General features: G+C 42.0%; 1 protein-coding gene across 6 annotated transcripts in view; it reads right to left on the reverse strand.

Moving 5' to 3' along the window:
* ESR1 (estrogen receptor 1) overlaps window positions 1-21348 on the reverse strand; it is a 305869-nt gene that overhangs the window by 19076 nt on the left and 265445 nt on the right. For all 6 annotated transcript variants that reach the window (XM_056567295.1, XM_056567298.1, XM_056567301.1 and 3 more), the window contains one exon: window positions 8729-8862. In XM_056567295.1, the coding sequence (XP_056423270.1) occupies window positions 8729-8862 (134 nt within the window). The remainder of the gene's footprint in view (window positions 1-8728; window positions 8863-21348) is intronic.

Below are 21348 nucleotides of genomic sequence, written 5' to 3' on the forward strand. Positions count from 1 at the left end.
GTGTATAGAGCAGACACAGTTCCTGAACCCACACCATACATCCCCACCAAGTGCATGCTGTAAATGTACCGTATGTAATATGTTGGGAAGGGGTTAAGCATGTCCTTAAAACACACCCCTATTTGCATCAAGATTGTAAGCTCTGGTGAGCAGCCCCCACTCCACCGTGTTATGTATGTCTGACTTTGTATATATACTCTCTGAACAGGAAAATTGCTGTTGAATATGTTGGTGCTACTGTATAAATAAACATTACTATTATTACTGTTATTATGTATACAGTAGGTACTCTCACAATAGAACAAAGTTGCAGACTAGAGGTGCTTGCCATACTACTGTCATCATTTCAGTGAGTTGGGATATAATAAAAACACAACCTCAAAAATGAACAGGAGGCACAGGAAGCTGAGATATGGGTAGTTGGTTGGTGGAGTTCTGACTAGATTCTAAGTAAACATACTAATGAAGTGGGCTCAACGTTATAATCCTACTAAGTCTATAACAGGGGTGCTACTCTGTGTATCAATACATAAACACTAAACCAAACAGAAAAGAAGATACACAATCCAGCGCACACCCAAAAAATATGTATATCAAAGTTTACTAAAGGAAATCTGTCATCAGAATCACCCGCACTAAACCTGTTACACAGGCTTGTAGTGCGGGTGATCCTGATTAAAACGCTTCTTACCTGGTTAAAAATGGTTCAACGGTTCTTCAGATATGTATATTTTTAGTTTTCTGTTATTCCCTGGCTTGGGACTCAGTGGGAGGTCTTATCATCTGGGACTCGGCCACACGTCATTCTAGCTGGGCGGAGCGGCCGCCCGGCTCATGAATATTCATGAACTTATCCTCATGCGCGGTCCTCCCCACCAGACCTAGAAAAAGGAGTTAGACTACGAGGACAACGAATGACGTGTGGCCGAGTCCCAGATGATAACACCTCCCACTGAGTCCCAAGCCAGGGAATAACAGAAAACTAAAGATATAGATATCTGAAGAACCGCTGAACCATTTTTAACCTGGTAAGAAGCGTTTTAATCAGGATCACCCGCACTACAAGCCTGTGTAACAGGTTTAGTGCGGGTGATTCTGATGACAGATTTCCTTTAAACATTCCATGTACAAAAAACAGACAGAAACACTTAAAATCACTTAAAACAGGCCAAAAGGCCGCTGTTTCCACCAGGACCCCTACCAGGGCACCTGCTTCTCACAATATCATAAAGCCAGTTACTCTAATCTGTGCAATAAGTGATAATCTCACACAACCTAGCATTTACAGAATATAATAGTCAATACAACCTGTATCCAGGAAATAATGGTAAGTACAGGGAAGGACAGCAAATGGAGGAGTATAACAGACAGGTGCCCACCCTAAAACCCCACGCGTTCCGTCGCCTGTCGGCGACTTCCTCAGCACCCCTGAGGAAGTCGCCAACGGGCGACAGAATGCGTGGGGTTTTAGGGTGGGCACCTGTCTGGTATACTCCTCCATTTGCTGTCCTTCTCTGTACTTACCATTATTTCCTGTATACAGGTTGTATTGACTATTATATTCGGTCCTGGTTGAAACCTCTCCCTGTTTGTGCAGTAGCCTTTTGGCCTGTTTTAAGTGATTTGAAGTGTCTCTGTCTGTTTTTTGTACATGGAATGTTTAATAAACTTTGATATACATACTTTTTGGGTGTGCGCTGGATTGTGTATCTTCTTTTCTGTTTGGTTTACTGTCTAGATTCTAGTCTTGCAGAGTTAAAGAGTGAAAATACATTTTTTGAGCGGCAATGGGGGAGCAGCAGAAGATAAATTAAAGTAACATTTTTTTTATTGCGTCAGCTTGGGCAGAAAAAAAAATGCTTGATAACCCCTTAAATGATTATAACAAAATGATGTGATGTAATTTAAAAACACAACTTCCCTCTAAACTACTTCAAAACCATTTAAGGTAGATCCACTATCAAAAGTAAAAAAGGGACAGGTTGACTGTCAAATAAGGTAAAGTGAACATATTTGCCCAGTGTAAACTTTTTCTTAGTAAAATTAGCTAATACTGTATGCATAGAACACCATATCAGGCTACTGCATAATAATTAGCCAGTGTACCATTAGGTGCAAAAAGGTTTGCAGAGTGATATATTTTAATGTCTATATTTATGACATATATGGCCATATAATTTTTGAGGCATAGACCATAGAGGTCAGTCTTTGAATTCCTGTGGACTTCAGGATGACATAATCACCTACCAAATCACCTCCTACTAGCTCACAGACCCTTTCCAACCCCTCCCAGCTCCATCTGCCATGTCTATGGGATCAGGATTATATAGTATTTATATACCTTCACTGAGGCTGTGTTCACACATTGCATTTCTTGTTGCTTTTTTCTGTTTTAGCTAGGATTTTCCACAAATCATGACAAAAATGGAGATTTTTATGGCATTTGTGCAAAATATGGTACAATGTGTTTTTACCACGAAAAGGCTAGGGCTGTGTTCACATGTTGTGGTTAATATGCGGTACAAAAATAAATTCTGTAACGCTTCTGCTGGAGTTGCTTACTAAAACACAGTGATGTGCGCCTATATGTTTTACCCCTGAACCTCGCTTTTTAACCCCTTAAGGACGCAGACCATTTGGGCCTTAAGGACGCAGACAATTGAATTTTTACGTTTTCGTTTTTTCCTCCTCGTCTTCAAAAAATCATAACTCTTTTATATTTTCATCCACAGACTAGTATGAGGGCTTGTTTTTTGCGCGACCAGTTGTCAGTTGTAATGCCATCACTCACTTTACCATTAAATGTATGGCGCAACCAAAAAAATACTATTTGTGTGGTGAAATTAAAAAGAAAAAGGAGATTTTTTAACACTTACCATAAAATTTCTTTCTCGAAGGATCCATTGGGGGACACAGACCGTGGGTGTATGCTGCTATCTCTAGGAGATGTGACACTATGGCAACAAAAACAGTTGGCTCCTCCCAGCAGGATATACCCGCCTTCAGGCTCTGAGCCAATCAGTTTAAGTTCCAGAGCAATAGGAGGAGACTAACAGGTCAAGAAAAACCCAAAACTGTCCGAGAACCCGAAGAAAAAACATAACTGAAGAGTGGGAGCTGTGTCCCCCAATGAATCCTTCGAGAAAGAGATTTTACGGTAAGTGTTAAAAAATCTCCTTTACTCAATCGGCTCCATTGGGGGGGACAGACCGTGGGACGTACCAAAGCCGTCCCTTGGGTGGGCAGATAAGCAGTCAGGCAGACAGCCGTTCCACTGCCGCCTGCAACACTTTACAGCCCAGACTAGCATCAGCCGATGCAAAGGTATGAACCTCGAGAAAGTGTGCAAAGACGACCAGGTAGCCACCTTGCAAATCTGCGAGGCCGAGGCTCTATTCTGGAGAACCCAGGATGCCCCAACAGAACGGGTAGAATGAGCCACAACCCTGAAAGGAGGAATCTTCCCCTTACAGCGATAGGCCTCCGAGATGGGGACCGAATCCACCGAGAAATGGTGGCCCTGCAAACAGGTTGTCCCTTGCGATGACCTTAAGTAAGGACGAAAAAGGAATCACACTGACGAAACGAAGAAGTGATGGAGAGATAAGACCGAACAGCCCGAACTACATCCAGCTTGTGTAGTAAGCGCTCCTTAGGATGAGAAGGAGCAGGACAAAAAGACGGGAGGACAATGTCCTCATTGAGATGGCTGAAACCACCTTAGGCAAAAAGGAGGGATCTGGCTGGAAAACAACCTTGTCTTGGTGGATCACCAGAAACGGAGAACGGCTGGAGAGAGCTGTCAATTCAGACACCCTCCGGATGGAGGTGATAGCAACAAAAAACGCCACTTTCCAAGAAAGGAGGCGGAGAGACACCTCTCTAAGGAGCTCAAAGGGTGCACCCTGGAGGGCACTCAGAACCCTGGACCCTTTGCTGGAGCCAGAGGTCCGAAAGGACCGAAAGGAAAAGGACTTCCTTTGGGAAGTAGGGCGAGCCTTATTTTGAGGTAACAAGGAACTCTTACCTCCCGTTGCCTCAGAGATAATCTCATCAAGCCGCTTGCCAAAGAGACGGCCGCCCGTAAAGGGAAGCTCAGTGAGAGACCTTTTGGAAGCGGCATCCGCATTCCAAGCTTTAAGCCACATAGAGCGGCGGAGAGCCGCTAGGTGACCCACAGCAAAAGCAGAACAACGGGCTGCCTGCATGGAAGCTGTGCACAGGAAGTCCACAGCTTTAGAGCATTGGAGAGCCAGAGCAGATAGATCCTCCAGGGGGATCCCGCTAAGATATCCTGATGGAGCTTTTGACACCACTCCGCCAGGCCCTTGGACACCCATGTCGAGGCGAAGATGGGAAGAAGAGAAGAGCCAGCTGCTTCAGTGGCAAACTTCGCTAAGGATTCTACCTTCTTATCCGTGGAATCCTTGAAGGCAGCAGCATCTGCCAGAGGCAGTGTAGTCGCCTTAGAGATCTGGGAAATTGGTGGATCCACTGAGGGAGGGGAAACCACCTTAGTGACAAGGTCCTTGTCAAATGGATAACATTCTTGAATTGTCCTGATTCCAGGAAACCTCTTGTCTGGATGTTTCCATGCGGTTTCCAGAATGTCGTCAAAGTCAGCGTGAGAGCTGAACCTTTGAAGTGCCGGTTTAGCACGATGAAAGGATACTCCTGGATTGACATTCGAAGATCCTGGGTCCTCTAAGTGAAAGGTGTCTCTTAGGGCTGTCACCAAAGAGTTCACCGTTGCAATTGAGTCCGGGCGGTCCTCTGAGTCAGATGCTGGCTCGGAAGCCTCGTCCACCAGTTCACCAGGGGAATGAGAATGAGTAGAGGCAGTCCTGGAGGGGGGCGACCCTGACCGAGTACGCGGCTCTGGCGTGGCAGAGCGGCGACTCCGAGAAACGCAATTTTGCTAATTTTGGAAGGTTTTGTTTTCACGCCGTACAATTTACGGTAAAAATGACATGTCTTCTTTATTCTTTGGGTCAATACTATTAAAATGATACCCATGACAACATACTTTTCTATTACTGTTGTGCTTAAAAAAAAATCACTAACTTTTTAACCACATCAGTACATTTTAACCAAATCCCCCTATTTTGAAGACCTATAACTTTTCAATTTTTGCGCCGTGATCTGTACTTTTCATTTATGCCATATTTGCTTATATAGAACTTTAAATACATTTTTTTTAAATTTTTTGGGGAATAAAATGTTATAAAAAAGGATCTATTTTGGACTTTTTTTTATTTTTACGTTCACACCGTTCACCGTACGGTATCATTAACATTTTATTTTAATAGTTCAGATATTTACACACGCGGCGATACCAAATATGTATCTAAAAAATTGTAACACTTTTTGGGAGTGAAATAGGGAAAATGGGACAATTTAAATTTTTATTTGGGGAGGGGTTTTTTTCACATTTTTTTTACTTTTCTTTTTTTACCTTTTTTACTTTTATTTTTACACTTTAATAGTCCCCATAGGGGACTATTTATAGCAATCACTCCATTGCTAATACTGTTCAGTGCTGTGTATAGGACATAGCACTGATCAGCATTATCGGTCATCTTCTGCTCTGGTCTGCAGGAAGGCAGATCAGAGCAGAAGAAGCCGGGAAGGCAGCGGAGGCAGGTGAGGGGACCTCCGTCTGCCGTGCTGGATGATCGGATCGCCGCGGCAGCGCTGCAGGCGATCCGATCATCCACTTCAGTGACGGCGATGCTGCAGATGCCATGATCTGTATTGATCATGGCATCTGAGGGGTTAATGGCGGACATCCACGGGATCGCGGGTGTCCGCCATTACGCGCATGATCCGGGCATCGCTCCGATGCTCGCGGTTATGCTTAGGACGTAAATGTACGTCCTGGTGCGTTAAGTGCCACCTCACCAGGACGTACATTTTTGGCGCTCATCGTTAAGGGGTTAAGGGAAGCACAAGCAAGTCTTGTCTGAACTGTCCCTGAAAACACCAGGGCCAGTGGTGAAACATGAAGGGGTTAGGCAGAGCACGATGTGTAATCGAAAATTATTCACATAATGTAACAAAGAAACAATCTATCTTGCAGATGGAAGTGAGTGGAATCCTATAAAACATATGGTATGAACCCTGCAAAGGAAAGAGGACCTTATACCCCAAAGCAGAATAACAATTAGCAACAGTGTGATGTTTGCTGATAAACTGAAAAAATGTAGAAAACTGACAGTGATCAGACGTCTTCTGGACACAACCAAACCCAGATAAAAAACACAAGGCATTCATCATAGGGAAATAATGTGTTTCTTATACCAGGCAAGTACATTTGGTGTATATAAGCCCATATTGTATGAAGACATATTTCAGCTCCTAGAAGGGGAAGCCAGTAAATGAATAAGCTTGAAAAGGAAGAAATAAAATTTGTGTTTGAAATCAAAATATGGACACCACCAGAGCTGCCAGCTGGGATAAAAGCCATAAGTTGTAAATGGACTTTTAAAGTTCAATACAGATGGCACAGTTAAATTATACAAAGCAAGATGCTGCCAAAGTGTACTTACAGAACTAGAGAAAAGAGTATGATGAGACATTCGCTCCAGTAGTCAAACTTGCTACAATAAGAACTTTGCTCACAGCACCGACAAAGAAAATGCATGTGAAACATTTCGATGTGAGAACTGCATGGTGAGATAAAGGGGTACTCCACTGGAAAACATATTATCCGCTATGCAAAGGATAGGGGATAAGATGTCTGATCATGGGGATTCTGCCGCTGGGGACCACCCCCCCCCCCCCCCCCCCCCGATCTGTGGGCTGGCAGTGGCGGCGGCCGGAACACGGAGGCTTCCGTGTTCATGATGTCACGTCACACCCCCTCCATTCATGTCTAAGGTAGGGGGTGTGACGGCTAGTACGTAGCCGTCACACAGACATGAATGGAGGGAGTGTGGTGGCTGTAGTTGCCAGTCATCCGACATGGAGCGGAGTTCGCTCTGGGGTGCCGCAGCTGGGATCCCGGGGTTTCCAGCGGCGGGACCCCTGTGATTAGACATTTTATCCCCCATCCTTTGGATGTTTTCCGGCAGAGTATCCCTTGAAGGGAGTACTCCGGCAAAAATAGTAAAATAAAAATGTATAAAGGAAAGAAAAAAACATATATACAGCAGGTAAAAAAAAGTATTGATCATGTCACCATTTTTCTCACTTAATATATTTCCAAAGGTGCTATTGACATGAAATTTTCACCAGATGTTGGTAATAACCCTAGTAATTAATACATACAATTAAACCAAAATGAATAAGCTCAGAAATTAAGTAATGTGAAATGGCACAGGGAAAAAGTATTAAACATGCTTAATGATATTTATTTATTCCTGTGTATAAAAGCCTTTGTGGCCCGGCTCATTCATTGGCATAATCCCCCTCCCTCCCAGCGCATGCACCCTAGAGTAAACCAGCAGCGCAAGAAGGGAGGGGAATTATGCATATTGATGAGCTGGACGGAGCTCCCACCTGGCCAAAGATGACGTAGAGTGCCCAAAACTTCAGTCGTAGCTCCACCCATGCCCCAAGGACCTCATTTACATATGAAGAAAAAGCTAAATAACGGCGGAAGGCTGGACGGTTCGGGACGCAGTAAATATCGTTTTCATCAGAATCACTCATACTACAAGCAGGTTAGTGCGGGTGATATTGATGACAGATTTCCTTTAAACAGTAGCATTTTTGTTTTGATAACACATTTTGTTCGCTATTATTATAATTTTTTTTTCCTATATAAAATGATTTTAAGAGCATGCCATTTTTTTACTTTGGAAGTTAACGCTATTCACCATGTGGTTTCATTAACAGTATATTTTAATAGTTTGTACATTTCTGCATGCTACGATAACACAAATGCTTTTTTTTTTTTTATTTAAAGGGGGGAAGGGGCATATTTACATTTAGGACATTTTTCATTTAATTTTACAACATTAGCTGTTGGTCTTGGCTGCTAAAAGCAACTGGGACCCACCAGGTATAAAGCACGCTTAGCTCTTCAGCGTGCTCTAAGCATCGGAAGTATATATTTACGCCCTGCATCCTCTAGGGGTTAAGGTTAAAGGGGTACTCCGGAGAAAACCGTTTTTCTTTTAAATCAACTGGTGGCAGAAAGTTAAACATATTTGTTATTTACTTCTTTTAAAAAATCTTAATCCTTCCTGTACTTATTAGCTGCTGAATACTACAGAGGAAATTCTTTTCTTTTTGGAATGCTCTCTGATGACATCACGAGCACAGTTCTCTCTGCTGACGTTATTATAATAATAATAACGCTGCATATATTGTTGTCCTTAGTGAGATTTGAACCCAAGTCCCCAGCACTGCAAGGCAGTAGTGCTAACCACTGAGCCACCATGCTGCCCTTAGCATACATCTGCTATGCACGGTTACTAAAATGGACAGAGATGTCAGCAGAGAGCACTGTGTCCGTGATGTCATCAGTGTTCCAAAAAGAAAGGAATTTCCTCTGTTGCATTCAGCAGCTAATAAGTACTGGAAGGATTAAGATTTTTTAATAGAAGTAATTTACAAATATGTTTAACTTTCTGCCACTAGTTGATTTAAAAGAAAAAAGGTTTTCACCAGAGTAATATCTGCAACACTGGCATTACTCTGGAAAGTAATACAACTCTTTTAAAGTATGGCTTATAACAAAAAATAAATAGCATAATATTTCTACTTTAAAATTTATACTTACCAGAATTTAGAAGTATAATAGATTTCAAACAGATAAATTCTTCTCCACGTAGTCTCATCATTCGGAATCGAGTGGCTGTGGTGACCAGCATATCAAAAATCTCCACCAAACCTTCTACACAACGTCCCTGATTTCTAAATTAAATATAACCAAATACAACTTAATACTGTATATAAAAAGTCCAAATCATATAATATTAGTATGAACAGCAGATCAGTAGAAAAGTACAAGATCAGTATATGTACTGTATACAATGAAACATACACACTGTATTGAATATAATTAGAACCTTGCTTCACTTTCCATTAAGTAGAAAGTTGGGGATCTCTGAAAGGAGTTGTAAACATAAAAAAAAAAAAATAACATAAACTAACAAAAAAACAGCAAAGACAAGCACTTGTATGAATAGGGCAATCCCAATCTCTTTTCCTGGTGGCAGGAACAGTCACAGACCAGGAGAGGAGGATTCTGGGATCATGTAAAAGGGTGAGAAACTGCTGAGGGACAGAGGATCAGCTATAGGGCACACTCGCAGAAGACACAGGTAAGCAACACATACTACAGTTAAGGGTGTAGCTATAGGTGCAGAGGTAGCAGTCACACTGGGGCCCTGGTGCCTATGAGCGCCCCAAAGCACATCTGTCCCATGAGAGACCAGTGTTATAATTGGCACATGGGGCCCTGTTTCACATTTTGCATTGGCCTAAGCTGCAAGTATGCCTCTGACTACAGTAGTTCACCTGCCCCACTTTCTATTGCCCCTCTGAGAACCAGAAATTAAGCAACCAATAATACATCACCAAAGGAACAACACAAGTAATTTTTTTTCAGCACCTCAATATGGCCCATACTGTCTCATTGACCCTCTTTTTTCAACTCTATAAAAGACTGCTGTTATTACAGGCGTTCCACAGGAGGTTTTTGTCCCAGTTCCAGCCCATGAAGTTATGGAAGGAAAAGATGATCTGCGGTGGCGCTGCCTCTCAGAGTTCAAAGTTGGAGTCAGAGTCCGGATAAAAAGTATCAGTGTATTTTATTAATACATGACATTTAAAACAAGGTGCAAGATGCGTTTCGTTGCAAGCTCCCTCTTTTTCAATTGCTAAAATATCATCTGGTCAAATGACATACAGTGCAGGTTTAAATAGCAAACATTTTGGCGCCAATGGAAGGGTCAGGGGTTACGGTGGACATTATGAAGTCTTAATAACAAAAGGGTTTAAATTTGCTTTCAATTAAATACATAGTGTAGCGTAATGTAATAATGTAGTAATGTAAATTAAAGAGTTGTGTTATTATAAGAAGAGATCTATTTTCATTGTTGGACTCAAGTTTGGAACAAATTATGGACCAGGCTTGGAACTCTGTCGCTAGGACCATGGCTTGAAGGTCCAGGGGGAATCATACACTTTCCGTACCCCTTAGCCCTGAACCTATCATCTAGAGTCCTGCTTTGAGTCTGAAAATCCTTTTTTGACATGCAATTACAGCATATGTGCTTGTAATTTCTGTAGGGGATGTTCTTGGTCTATTTTTCTGAATGGCAGCTAGTATAGTCGAGATAGCTGTTTCCATTGATGCTCTTAAAGAAAGTTTTTGTATTGATCTTCATTTGGCTGGCATGCGAGACCACCACATCTAATAATTCTGCATTATTTTTGTAATTGGTGTGTGTAAAGTGGACATTCCAGGAGTTTTGGTTCAGGGAGGAGATGAAGTTATTAAGGTTTGATACATCGCGCTATCCCAGACAATGAAAATATTGTTGATGTAGGACGCAGTTCCAGCCCATGTCCTTATTGTTACTGCCCACTTGTTTTCGCCCTACCCCACTAGATAAAGAGGAAATGGGCTGGACTTATCTTGGCTTTTGCCGTGCTGGGGAACACCCCAGGATTTTAAATAGGCACTGTCAGAAACAAAAACTTTTTATATGTTGTACATATTGGTAGAAATATTAACCTTTCTAATATGCTTCATAAAAAATTAAATTTCCTTTTTATAGAAATCATGGCTTTGTCCAAGCTGTAGCACAGGCATGGACAAAGTCCTGTAAGTGGGGGTGAGCTTGCACTCCTCTGTGCTCTCTCCTGTCTGATAGGACTCCTCTGTGCTCTCTCCTGTCTGATAGGACTCCTCTGTGCTCTTTCCTGTCTGATAGCACTCCTCTGTGTTCTCTCCTGTCTGATGGCACTCCTCTGTGTTCTCTCCTGTCTGATAGTACTCATCTGTGCTCTCTCCTGTCTGATAGGACTCCTCTGTCCTCTCTCCTGTCTGATAGTACTCCTCTGTGCTCTCTCCTATCTGACAGTACTCCTCTGTGCTCTCTCCTGTCTGATAGCACTCCTCTGTGTTCTCTAGTGTCTGATAGTACTCATCTGTGCTCTCTCCTGTCAGATAGTACTCCTCTGTGCTCTTTCCTGTCTGATAGGACTCCTCTGTGCTCTCTCCTGTCTGATAGCACTCCTCTGTGCTCTCTCCTGTCTGATAGTACTCCTCTGTGCTCTCTCCTGTCTGATAGCACTCCTCTGTTCTCTCTCCTGTCTGATAGTACTCATCTGTGCTCTCTCTCCTGTCTGATAGTACTGCTCTGTGCTCTCTCCTGTCTGATAGTACTCCTCTGTGCTCTCTCCTGTCTGATAGCACTCCTCTGTGCTCTCTCCTGTCTGATAGGACTCCTCTGTTCTCTCTCCTGTCTGATAGTACTGCTCTGTGCTCTCTCCTGTCTGATAGTACTCCTCTGTGCTCTCTCCTGTCTGATAGCACTCCTCTGTGATCTCTCCTGTCTGATAGCACTCCTCTGTGCTCTCTCCTGTCTGATAGTACTCATCTGTGCTCTCTTCTGTCTGATAGGACTCCTTTGTGCTCTCTCCTGTCTGATAGCACTCCTCTGTGCTCTCTCCTGTCTTATAGTACTCCTCTGTGCTCTCGCCTGTCTGATATTACTTCCCTGTGCTCTCTCCTGTCTGATAGTACTCCTCTGTGCTCTCTCCTGTCTGATAGCATTTCTCTGTGCTCCCTCCTGTCTGATAGCACTCCCCTGTGCTCTCTCCTGTCTGATAGGACTCCTCTGTCTCTCTCCTGTCTGATAGTACTCCTCTGTGCTCTCTCCTGTCTGATAGCATTTCTCTGTGCTCCCTCCTGTCTGATAGCACTCCTCTGTGCGCTATCCTGTCTGATAGCACTCCTCTGTGCTCTCTGCTGTCTGATAGCACTCCTCTGTGCTCTCTCCTGTCTGAAAGCATTTCTCTGTGCTCCCTCCTGTCTGATAGCACTCCTCTGTGCGCTCTCCTGTCTGATAGTACTCCTCTGTCTCTCTCCTGTCTGATAGTACTCATCTGTGTTCTCTCTTGCCCTATCAAACAGGAGAGAGTGCAGAAGAGTGCTAGCTTACCCTCATTTACTGGACTTTGCCCATGCCTGTGCTTCAGCTTGGATAAAGCCATGAATTTATAAGCCCCAATTTCTATAAAAAGGAAAATACATTTTTCTTATGAAGTATATTCTAAAGATTAATGTTTTGCCAAGATGTACAACATATAAAAAGTTTCTGGATCTGAAAGTGCCAATTTAAGCATAAATTACATAATAACAAAAAGCATATATATCTAAGCACCGGAAAGAACTATAACTAGAGATAAAAAGGTTTGCCTAGAATTCTTATGACTAACTCTATCTAGCCATTTGCTTTTTAACCCCCAATTTTCCTGCTGACAGGTCTGCTTTAAGCCTGTCCTTGCCATGGTGGATTACAGTCTCACACCGGTGCTTAGGCATCTTATCCCCTATCCAAAGGATAGGGGATAAGATGCCTGATCGCGGGAGTCCCGCCGCTGGGGGCCCCCGTGATCTTGCACGCGGCACCCCGTTTGTAATAAGTTCCAGGAGCGTGTTCGCTGCGCGACTGATTACTGGCGACTGCAGGGCGGGCGGCGTGTGATGTCACGCCCCCGTGTGATGTCACGCTCCGCCCCTTAATTGCAGCTGGGAGCTGCTTATCAACGGGCAGGGGAGCCGGAATCAGCAACAGCTGTTTCAAGCGTAATCACGCTTTTTCTTTTTCTTTTTGCCTCTGATGTCAACATGTACAGGTGCGTATTTAATATACTTGGTCTCGCAAGGGATATCATAAACACCTGGGTGCATTCTTAACATAGACAATAGAAAGATGACAGTATAATAACAAAAGACAGTTGCAAAAATGAATGAATTTCAGCTTTATCAGACCTAAGGCATTTACATTTATGCCCTTTTCACACTGCTGTTGCTCCCTTTTCTGACTTTAATGGCTGTTCTCAAGACGGGGAGCAATGGGCAACAACGGGTCCCGGTGGCTCCCATTTACTATTATGGAGGCTGCCGGGTGCCGTTATGGATAGCGGGAGAAAAAGAGGGAACAAGCAGTCATTTTTTTCCCACTATTCTGCCCGGCGGCCGTCACACAGCCGTGTGCAAACAGCAGTGTGAAAGAAGCCTTAGTGTCCATGTGGTTTCGGTTTGAAGCAGTTTATTATGTCTGCAATAAATTGCTTCAAAACTAAACCAAATGGATACTAAAAGTAAATGCCTTAGGTCCGATAGGTCTTAATGATGAAGTAGAAATTAATTCATTTTTGTAATTGCCTTTTCTTATTATACTGTCATCTTTCTATTGCCTATGTTAAGAATATACCCAGGTGTTTATGATGTCCCTTGTGAGATTGAGTATGTTAAAGGGGTTATGCAGGGAAAAACTTTTTTTATATATCAACTGGCTCCAGAAAGTTTAACAGATTTGTAAAATTACTTGTATTAAAAATATTAATCCTTTCAGTACTTATGAGCTGCTGAAGCTGAGTTGTTCTTTTCTGTCTAAGTGCTCTCTGAGGGAACTGTCCAGAGTAGAAGCAAATCCCCATAGCAAACCTCTTCTACTCTGTGCGGTTACCGAGACAAGCAGAGATGTCAGCAAAGAGCACTGTTGGCAGACAGAAAAGAACAACTCAACTTTAGCAGCTGATCATTATTGAAAGGATTAAGATTTTTTAATAGAAGTAATTTACAAATCTGTTTGACTTTCTGGAGCCAGTTGATATAAAAAACATTTTTTCCTGGAATACCCATTTAAATACGCACCTGTCGCTGATTGCGAATTCCCTGCCTGTTGATACACAACTCCCTGCGGCAACTTTTAACATGAACTGACAAATAAAATGAACTTGAATATCTACAGTGGGTGAGAGCCGTTAATTCAATCTATACTACATTGCCTAATTGTTGGAAGTTTTAACCACCCTGAATGTAGAAAATGGTGAATTTTCACAGCCTTCCTACCATGTGAATGAGGCCAGAATACTATTAATATATGCTGTTGGACTTATTTCTGATGGGGCACCTGGGCCTAGACTCCTAAAGTGCTCTCATGAGATGTCAGTTACATTATTCCTTTATTGACAGACAGATATCACTTATTATATACTGTACGTATAGTCTATTTTCACCCTGTTCTCCCAATAACAAAAAACACCTGATTCTCCCATTGATGGTGCATAAGTATTTGTTTTCTAATATATTCCCTGTTCTTGGATAACAAAAATCAAGTTTCAACTTCCTGTGTGGTCTCTGTAGTTTCTGGAATAAATTTAAGCTCTAACTGTATTTGTTCACATAGGGTATATGACTGGCTGTTTAGAATCCTGAAGGACATATGAGGGAAGTAACGAATGTTGAATATCTCCTGCTTTACAAATATTGCATTACATCAGGCCTCCATGTTCCTTCACCATAAATAGTTAATGTAGACTTATTAACACAACACCCATTTTTAATTTTCTGCTTAGAAATTGATGTTAGGAGGTGAGAAACGTTTCTTTCCCAGTCCGGTAATTGACCATTTATAAGGACTGTTCAGGCAGGGGGTATGTTTTTTACTGCAAGGCTCATTGTTATAGTTCACTTACTGTGACCAACCTTTCTGTTATAAAATGTAGATTTCAGAATAATAGATCTCAGTTATTCTAGCATAAATGACATTTTTATAACACTTTTCCAAGTTTATTTTACTCTCTTAAAGCACTTTGCCCGCACCATGTACACTACAATGTAAATTCAAAGCCATTAACTGTTCCAGTAATTCCACAATGTGGATTGTACAAAAGTAAGTCTCTATAACAATATATTCACAGTACTTTGTGGTGTAAAGATAGAAAAATGGCCTTTCAAAGTGCAAAATGGGCCCTTCATTTTGGTGATGGAGTGTGCAACCAGGACAGAAGGGTCTGGAGTTTTTCTCCCCTTCCACCCCTCCACCCTCTTCCATGCCCATTAAATAAACTCAAAATGTACCCTCTCATGTCACTAGGACATGAGAATGAAGAAGAAGTTATATGCATCAGTTGGGCAGGCATACCGTGGCATACGGGATAGAGGCAGGGAAGCAAGTAGTCTACTTGCCTCCTTTGTGCACTAAACTGAACTACTATTATAGCAACGGGGGCCATATCTTCTAAATGCATGGAACAATTTTTTAACCAACCTCATTTTACTCCTGCTCACCCGCACCATAAATCTGTGTATTCGGTTTAGTGTGTAATAATAATAATTATAATAATAACAACGATTATAATATTAGGTATTTCAATTGCTCAATTGATCTATGAAAATTCTTGTGTTGTTCCCCTCCCTTTTTCTATTTTTATTCAGGACAGGTTGGCATTTTTCTCCCGGGCTTCTATTATTGGACAGATGAAATTGGCTTTATAGCATTAAAATTATGTTAAGGAAAAGAAGAACTATATCCTGTACAATCCATCAGGATAAATAGGTAATAATTACCCCCAACACTCTACCACTGTTATCTTATGTATATGTAATGTTATGGCTGCATTACAAATATACAATGTATTTTGTTGTCACACTTTTCTAGTTACTGTATTTGTAATGATAATTAATGTCAATATTATTTAAGTGAATTAAAAAATGATGGCGTTTCATCCAGATCTAAATCTGCCATATTAAAGGGATTGTCCAGCAAAACAACCAGCCTGTGTATGGTTTTAAAATGTATAATTAAGAAACTTACTAATATAAGTTATTGGCCATACTTATCAGCTATGCCCTCTCTTTTGTAGCTGTGACATAATATCACACTCTATGCTCTGTCCCTGCACCCCCTTACCTTCTGTCTGCTCAGGACCAGACCATTGATGTAACAAGGGGAAGCTCACATTACTGCTCATTATTGCTAAAAACAGCAGGAAATCTTTTTATGTGACAGTAGTTTCCACCTGAGAAAGGCTTATTCTGCTGCCTTAACCTCTTGGGGATGCAGGATGTACAGGCACGCCCTGCATCCCGAGTCCTTAAGGACGCAGGGCGTACATGTATGTCCTGATCCCATTTATCGGGTTTAAACTGTTCTCACCAGCAGAGAATGAGTTAAACTCGGTGGTCCCGGTTTCTACGGGCTGCCACGACCCACGGCTAATGCTGCACACCACCGATCTGGCCGATGCCCGGCATTAACGCTTTAGATCAACTTTGATCGCGGCGCCTAAAACGAAAGTGAAAGAATCCCGGCAGCTTAGTGGAGCTGATCAGAACTATCACGACAAAATCGCAATGTCCCGATCAGCTCACAGGACAACGAGAGGGTGCTTACTTGCCTCTCCGTCGTCCGATCGGCAATCTACTGCTCCATGCCTGCTCATCACTCTAGAGCAGCAGAGCGCAGAGAACACTGATCAATGCTATGCTATGGCATAGCATTGATCAGTATATGCAACCAGAAGATTGCATGTTGTAGCCCCCTATGGGGGCAAAAAAAAAGTGTAAAAAAAAAAGTTTATAAAAATTCCTTAATCTCTACACAGTATATTTTACAGTTAAAATGACAGATTGGCCCAGATTTATCAAATTTTTTTTTTTTTTTAAATGGAGTGACTTTTCCATAGCAACCAATCACAGCTCAGCTAACGAGCTCTGCTAAAGTGAAAGCTGAACTGTGATTGGTTGCTGTGGAAAAATCTCTCCACTTTTACTCTCACATAGTTTAATAAATCTTGGCCATTACATTTATTCTGTGAATCAATACAGTTGCAATGATCGGAAAATCAGCATGCCTAAAACTGTCCTATTCTGACCGCTATGAGGCTAGGATTCCACTTTTTTTTTTTTTTTACCTGTGCTTCTTTCACAGAAAAAAATGCCAGAAGAGACGCCAGCGCAATTACCTGTGTCTGACGTTTTTTCTGGTGTTTTTACATTTGAGTGGAAATTGCCTTTTTGGCCCCTTTGACGTTTTTTTTCAAAAAAAAGGATGCACTAGGGATGGCTAAAAAAAATGTATGATGTATAGATGCAGCCGGCCGCACTGACGTATATATACACCCATTCATATTTCCTGCAGAGAGTTGTGATTGGCTGGAACCATCTGGCAAATCACAGCTCTCCGGTAAATATTAATAGGTGTATATAAACGGCAGTGTAGGGGACCATAGAAGATCCGCCACCCGCATCTATAAATTATACAGAAGGATCGCAACGGAACCCGGGCCAATCTTTCAATTAGTACAGGTACTACTACTCCCATCATGGAACAGTGTATTCCATGCTGGGAGTAGTAGTACTACCTAAAAAAAATTGAAAAAAGTGAAAACTAAGTGAAAAACACGCACACACTACATTTTTATTATTGTCGGCTAAATTTTTAGTGCCCTGCCCGCCCACATAAATTAATCTTTGTTTAAAAATGTATAAAAATGTTGTTATAAAAAAGAAACATTATGTTAAATACAAGTTTTTCCATCAAAATTTTATTAAAAAGGTATCTCCATCACTTTTTTTGGATCACTAAGGTCCAAAAAAGAATAATAACCGCCTGCAAAAACACCAAAGTTAAAACCCACAGACTTCTATGGAAGAAAAACACCACGATTTCAGGGAAGAAACCGCCATAGGCTCAACATGCTGCGATTTTGCAAAAACCGCAAAGGAGCTGAAAAAGAATGAAAAAACACCAAAATTATTTAAAAAACGCCAAGCTGAAAAACGCAAAGTGGAAAAAGAATTTTGCGATTTCTCATTGATTTACAGCTAACATCTGGCCGCAGTGGTTTTTGGCAGAAAAAACGCCATCCGGCAGAATTGGTGTTTTTCTTGACGTTTTCCCCCCCAAAAAAACAAGTGGAATTCCAGCCGAACAGTTTTATTTTTCTGTATATGGGCATGTATGAGGCTCAAATTTTGCACGGTGATCTGTAGGTCTGTTAAGTGAATAGTGAGTACAGCTCTGGAGAATAATACAGGATATACCTCAGGATAAGTAATGTAATGAATGTACACAGTCACCCCACCAGCAGAATAACCTCTTAAGGGCTCAGTGTTTTTCAGTTTTTAATATAAAGTATTCCAGCGCTAAAAACAGGGCTTTAATAGAAGTATATATTGCATATATATTAGTGTTTAAATGTATATACTTACAATTATTACTGAGGTAGTTCCTAATAAGGTGATCTGTAACTGTGGTTCATGTACCGTACTGTGTGCGTTGCTAGAAATAAAAAGATAATTAAAATAAAAAATTGTCATGCACCTATCCCTTTTATTCATATAATATGGACACAGTACACTCACATTGTAGAACAGATGTCTTTATTCCAAGGTGTAAACTCCGGTCCCCGCTATGTTTATATAACCAGTTTAGTATATCTTATGGTTCGTACTTCCGATAGATCAGTATGCTGCTGAAAGATGGGGAATGCGATCTTGAAGTAAATGTACTAGAAACACAGTGAGATCCACAGTGGGACCTAGATGAAGGAAACCACAAAGCTTTCGAAACGCGTTGGATCTTTTTGTCCCTTTTGGTTTCCAGTAGTGATGTCACTAACCTTTTCAAACCACATCAGTACACTCCAGGTGGTATAGTGAGGGAGAGACGTCACCGGCCGGGGTTGTCTCCCTCCTGACCCGAGCACTGCATCCACAGGATCCGGACTACAAACAGACTCTATTACCCGGACTTCGCGGGGAGCCCTCGTTTTATCCATAGGATACACCTCAAAAGGTACTATTAGTCATATATACATGTAAACATAGAGATCTTACTGTGTTTCTAGTACATCTACTTCAGGATCGCATTCCCCATCTTCCAGCAGCATACCGATCTATCGGAAGTATGAACCATAAGATATACTAAATTGGCTATATAAAAATAGCGGGGACCGGAGTTTACACTTTGGAATAAAGACATATATTCTACAATGTGAGTGTACCGTGTCCATATAATACAAATAAAAGGGATAGGTGCATGACAATTTTTTATAACAATTATCTATTTCTTTCTAGCAATGCACACAGTACGGTACATAAACCAAAGTTACAGATCACCTTATTAAGTCCTATTTTAGCGCTGGAATACTTTATATTATATATATTTATTAGAATCTAACTAATTGTGGTGCCGTATCAGGGGATCAACCCGTATACCACTGCGGGCACCATAATCAGTAGCGCTTGTATACATATATAATTGTTTTTCAGTTTTTGCATTTTTGTTTTTTCCACCTTACCATTTAAAAATCCATATGATGGCTTGTTTTTTGTGCCACAAATTCTACTTTGTAAAGATATTAGTCATTTTACCCAAAAATCTACGGTGAAACCAAAACAAAATCATTGTGCTACAAAATGGAAGAAAAAACGCCATTTTGTAATTTTTGGGGGCTTCCGTTTATACACAATACATTTTTTGGTAAAAATGACACCTTGTTTTTATTCTGTAGGTCCATACAATTAAAATGATACCCTACTTATATAGGTTTGATTTTGTCGTACTTCTGGAAAAAAATCATAACTACGATAATTATTATGTTTAAAAATCTCCTATTCTGACCCCTATAACTTTTCTATTTTTCCGCATATTGGGCGGTATGAGAACTCATTTTTTGCCACGTGATCTAAAGTTTTTTTCTGTACCATTTTTGTTTTGATCAGACTTTTTGATCGCTTTTTGTTAATTTTTCTATGGCATAAAAAGTGACCAAAAATACGCTATTTTGGACTTTGGAATTATTTTTACGTGTTCGCCATTGACCGTGTGGTTTAATTAAGGATATATTTTTATAGTTCGGACATTTACGCCCGCAGCGATAGCACATATGTTTATATTTATTTTTATTTACCGGCCATGGATCCCGCTGAGGTCCTGCTGCACAGTGTCGCTGACCTAACCTCCGTGGTCGCCCAGCAATCACAGCAGATCGCGCAACAAGGACAACAGCTGCAACAGCTTCTGCCGCAACAACAGCAACCATCTCCTCCGCTAGCTCCTGTATCTCCTCCACAGCGAGTGGCTGCTCCCAGTTTCCGCCTGTCTCTTCTAGACAAGTTTGATGGGGACTCTAAACTGTGCCGTGGATTCCTGTCCCAGTGTTCCCTACACCTGGAGATGATGTCAGACCAATTTCCTACAGAACGGCCTAATGTGGGGTTCGTGGTCAGCCTCCTGTCTGGAAAGGCCTTGTCATGGGCCACACCGCTTTGGGACTGCAACGATCCTGCCACTGCTACAATCCAGTCCTTCTTCTCAGAAGTACTTAGTGTCTTTGAGGAGCCAGCCCGGGCTTCCTCAGCCGAGACTGCTTTGCTGAATCTTGTCCAAGAGAGTTCTTCAGTGGGGGAATACGCCATCCTGTTCCGCACCCTCACTTCTGAGCACTCCTGGAATAATGAGGCCCTCTGCGCGACCTTCAAGAAAGGCTTATCCAGTCACGTCAAATATGTCCTGGCCGCACGAGAAATTACTGCTAACCTGTCTGAACTCATCCATTTGGCCACCCGCATCGACATGCGTTTCTCGGAAAGACGCCAGGAGCTTCGTCAGGAAAAGGATCTTGTTCACACCAGGCAGTTTTCCTCCCAGGCTCCTCTCCTCCAATATCCTTTGCAATCTGTTCCTGTGCCTCCTGCCGAGGAGGCTATGCAAGTGGATCGGTCTCGCCTGACCCAACAAGAGAGGACTCGCCGTAGGAATGAAAACCTGTGTCTATACTGTGCAAGCACCGAACATTTCCTAAAAGACTGTCCTATTCGTCCTCCGCGTCTGAGAAACGCACCAATTCACCTAGTCAACGTAGGAGAGTCGTTGCTAGGAGTGAATTCTACCTCTCCACGATTGACTTTATCTGTGCGGATTGCTATACCCGCTAATGCTACTTCCTTCTCTGCTGTGGCCTTCTTGGACTCGGGTTCAGCAGGAAGATTCATTGAAGCCTCTCTAGTCAACAGATTCTACATTCCAGTCACCCGTCTTGTCAAACCTCTCTTCATTTCATCCGTCAATGGCGAGAGACTGGTCTGCACCGTGCGTTACCGCACTCAACTGCTACTCATGTCTGTTGGAGTTCACAATCATGAACATATTGAATTTTTTGTGCTACCCAACTGCACTTCTGAAATTCTTCTGGGCTTGCCCTGGCTCCAACGTCATTCGCCTAGCCTCGACAGGGTCACTGGGGACATTAAGAGCTGGGGATCTTCTTGCCACAAGCGATGTCTCAACCCAGTTTCTTCCTGCCAAGTCTCCATGGCTACTCCATTGCCAGGTCTTCCTAAGGCCTATCTGGACTTTTCAGACGTCT

This window comes from Hyla sarda, chromosome 3 (genome assembly GCF_029499605.1).
Source record: "Hyla sarda isolate aHylSar1 chromosome 3, aHylSar1.hap1, whole genome shotgun sequence".
NCBI classification, from domain to species: domain Eukaryota; kingdom Metazoa; phylum Chordata; class Amphibia; order Anura; family Hylidae; genus Hyla; species Hyla sarda.